The sequence below is a fragment of the Sphaeroforma arctica genome (assembly GCF_001186125.1).
Source record: "Sphaeroforma arctica JP610 unplaced genomic scaffold supercont1.731, whole genome shotgun sequence".
Classification (NCBI taxonomy): domain Eukaryota; class Ichthyosporea; order Ichthyophonida; genus Sphaeroforma; species Sphaeroforma arctica.
This window is the reverse complement of record NW_014039827.1, coordinates 1622-4121: the sequence shown is the minus strand read 5'-3', so window position 1 is coordinate 4121 and position 2500 is coordinate 1622. Positions and strand designations below refer to the sequence as shown.

General features: G+C 43.1%; 1 protein-coding gene across 1 annotated transcript in view; it reads right to left on the bottom strand.

The window, feature by feature from the left end:
• Positions 1–575: 575 nt before the first annotated feature.
• The window catches only part of SARC_08291 (hypothetical protein), a 2613-nt gene continuing 688 nt past the window's right edge, over positions 576–2500 (bottom strand). Inside the window, exons 2-5 of the mRNA XM_014297735.1 lie at positions 2143–2383; positions 1571–1717; positions 1191–1281; positions 576–867 (exon numbers count right to left, since the gene is read on the bottom strand). Coding sequence (XP_014153210.1) covers positions 716–867; positions 1191–1281; positions 1571–1717; positions 2143–2383 — 631 coding nt within the window. The 3' untranslated portion in view covers positions 576–715. The remainder of the gene's footprint in view (positions 868–1190; positions 1282–1570; positions 1718–2142; positions 2384–2500) is intronic.

Below are 2500 nucleotides of genomic sequence, written 5' to 3'. Positions count from 1 at the left end.
CCCCCCTCCCCCAAATAGAAGCTCATTTCAGTATTTTTCTGTTCTCTTTTGAAAACAGCTCATGCCGCTCAAGCGAGATATCATTAAGTGCCGCGATCAGTCCGGAGCTGCTCAGATGGAATTAATGTGGGTCATCTGAAGTAGGTTCGGACCCGAGGACACATATAATTACATAGGAGTATGTGCGTAAGGAGAACCAATAAATTGACATAGGTTAATGAGTAAGGGAGCATCATAGTTTTTCTCGACATGGTGTACTATAACGTATTGGATATGGAATACGATGTAGACTAAACTAAAGCCGCCACTTCGCGTGTGTTTACTTGGTGCATGGATGCGCAATATTAGTCGAGCAATTGAATCATCCATAAAAATTGTGTGCGAGATGCCCAACAAGGAATGCTGTATCATCCCAATTATAAAAACATTGTAAGCGCAAGCCAAACATGGGCGAAGCAGGACTGAGCGTACATGTAAACACTAATTGAAACCAATCTTCGCATTGATTGCCTATTTTGTAGTGGTATCCTAATGAATACTGCACTTAGGCGCTCGTTCATACACAACAGGGTATTCTCAATCTGTTACTATCTGTTACAAGCCCTCTCCGCTGCGTAGCTAATGCTAATCATATCACTTTTAAATGAGACACACCAGCGCAGTAGGATTTGATAAACTAAATTGCTTAGCTTTATTGCCTATCGCGCTGTGCGCGCTAGTGATTGACAGTCCCCGTATGTTGTAGTCGTTCCAAAACCAACCTTTCGAGACCAAATAAATGCCCGTCTTCCTCGACACTCTCGGGGGCGATTTCCCGTATGGCACTCGCAAGATGCAGCAGATAGTCCTTGTTTGGGCCACTCGGTCCTAAATTAGAAGTGAATGTTCCCACAACATGGAGCGAATTTAACCATTTTGTATACTGGTAGAGTTGACCTCAATGGATTTTGCTATCAGCTGAGACATCAGAGTCAGTATGAACACAGATGGAAAATGGAGCGTCGAACTCTATTTGAATTGTCACTAGAGCTCAATATGCGTCTCGCATACCACTAGAGAGAGACACTTATGGTGATATGGTCGAATAAAGCCAAACCAATCAGTGTCCTTAGCGAAGAAAAAAAATATATATAAAAAATATATATATATTGTTATCTGGCTATCCAACAGGATAATTCATAAACACCCACCGATTGAAGATGCTATAATGTCGGCCAATTCCTCTTTGGGTTGCGGTCCGATGTAATCCTCGTTGTCAGGCGTTCCACAGTATACAAATGTCTGACATAAAAACATAGCAGAAATTTACTTCAATATGAGGGAAAGTTCGCACATTGCTACTGTAACTCGGAAGTTATGCCTTTGTAACTTGAATTTATGCCTTGCAAGTAATTGTATCTCAGGGAAGCCAGCGCGTTGATGTAACTTTGACTTAAATAAAAGAAAACAGTTGTAGCATGAATAGGAAAACATTCAGCAAATTCTATAGTAAAGAGAAAGTTCAACACGGGAAAATTGTCGGGCTACAGTGAATTTAGCTTTCTCAAATGCTCGACTGGATTACACATACCGTGTGCGACGACCGGTTGTAGTGGGCTCTGGGATGGAATTCTACTTCGTGACACGTATAGCCGCCTTTCTCTCTCTCGTCTAGATATTCTAACACCTCACGTACGTGCGCCGCAGAAACCCTGTAGGCTACACCCCACGTCTCACTCTTTAGATATAGTGAATGATAGGAACACGGTTAACATAAGTACTGTCATTAGTGGGCAAGACCGTTAGCTGCTTCGCAGGGGTAGCCGACTTTCCCAGCGATATGGGCATTCAAATTTATATGAGTTGAAAGCTACCACCATGAACATTGATCACCGGACAAATGTAAAATCGACAGAAGTGCAAAGCAACATCCACGGAAGAAAGACACCATCCAAGCTGACGGCAAGTCATGACTAAGTTCAAAGTAAACATTGGCCGCAAAAAATATCAAATCAGAACCAACTGCAATAAGCGTACCGCCTAGAACCAGCCATGCCTGGCCACCAATATGACTCGTGCACTCTGCATATAAAACTACTAGTACATTATTCGAATCTGGTGAGTGTTCGTTCAGGTATATGTTCATGAAGATTATCGTCTCACCTCTGCATCCTCTATCAGTGTGCATACACGCCCAGGCATTCCAGGTACACCACGATGGTCCGTACTCCCCTGCCAGAACCTTCGCTTCCAGCCAGAAATCTTACCTACCACACGCTCAACAGGTGCGCGCGGAAAGGCGACTTTCCATATTAGAGAACCGTACCCAAATATGAATATATCCCCATCATCTAGCGGCTGCTTCTTAGCGGCATACTGTTCCCATACAATCAGACCATTGGACCTTGCTTGTGTTGATACAAGGCAGGCGGGTAAACAGGTAGATCAGTATGTGAGAAGCCACGTGTGATATATTTGCCTCAAAAGAGTAGGTGCATCAAAAAAATTATTACGTAGAAGT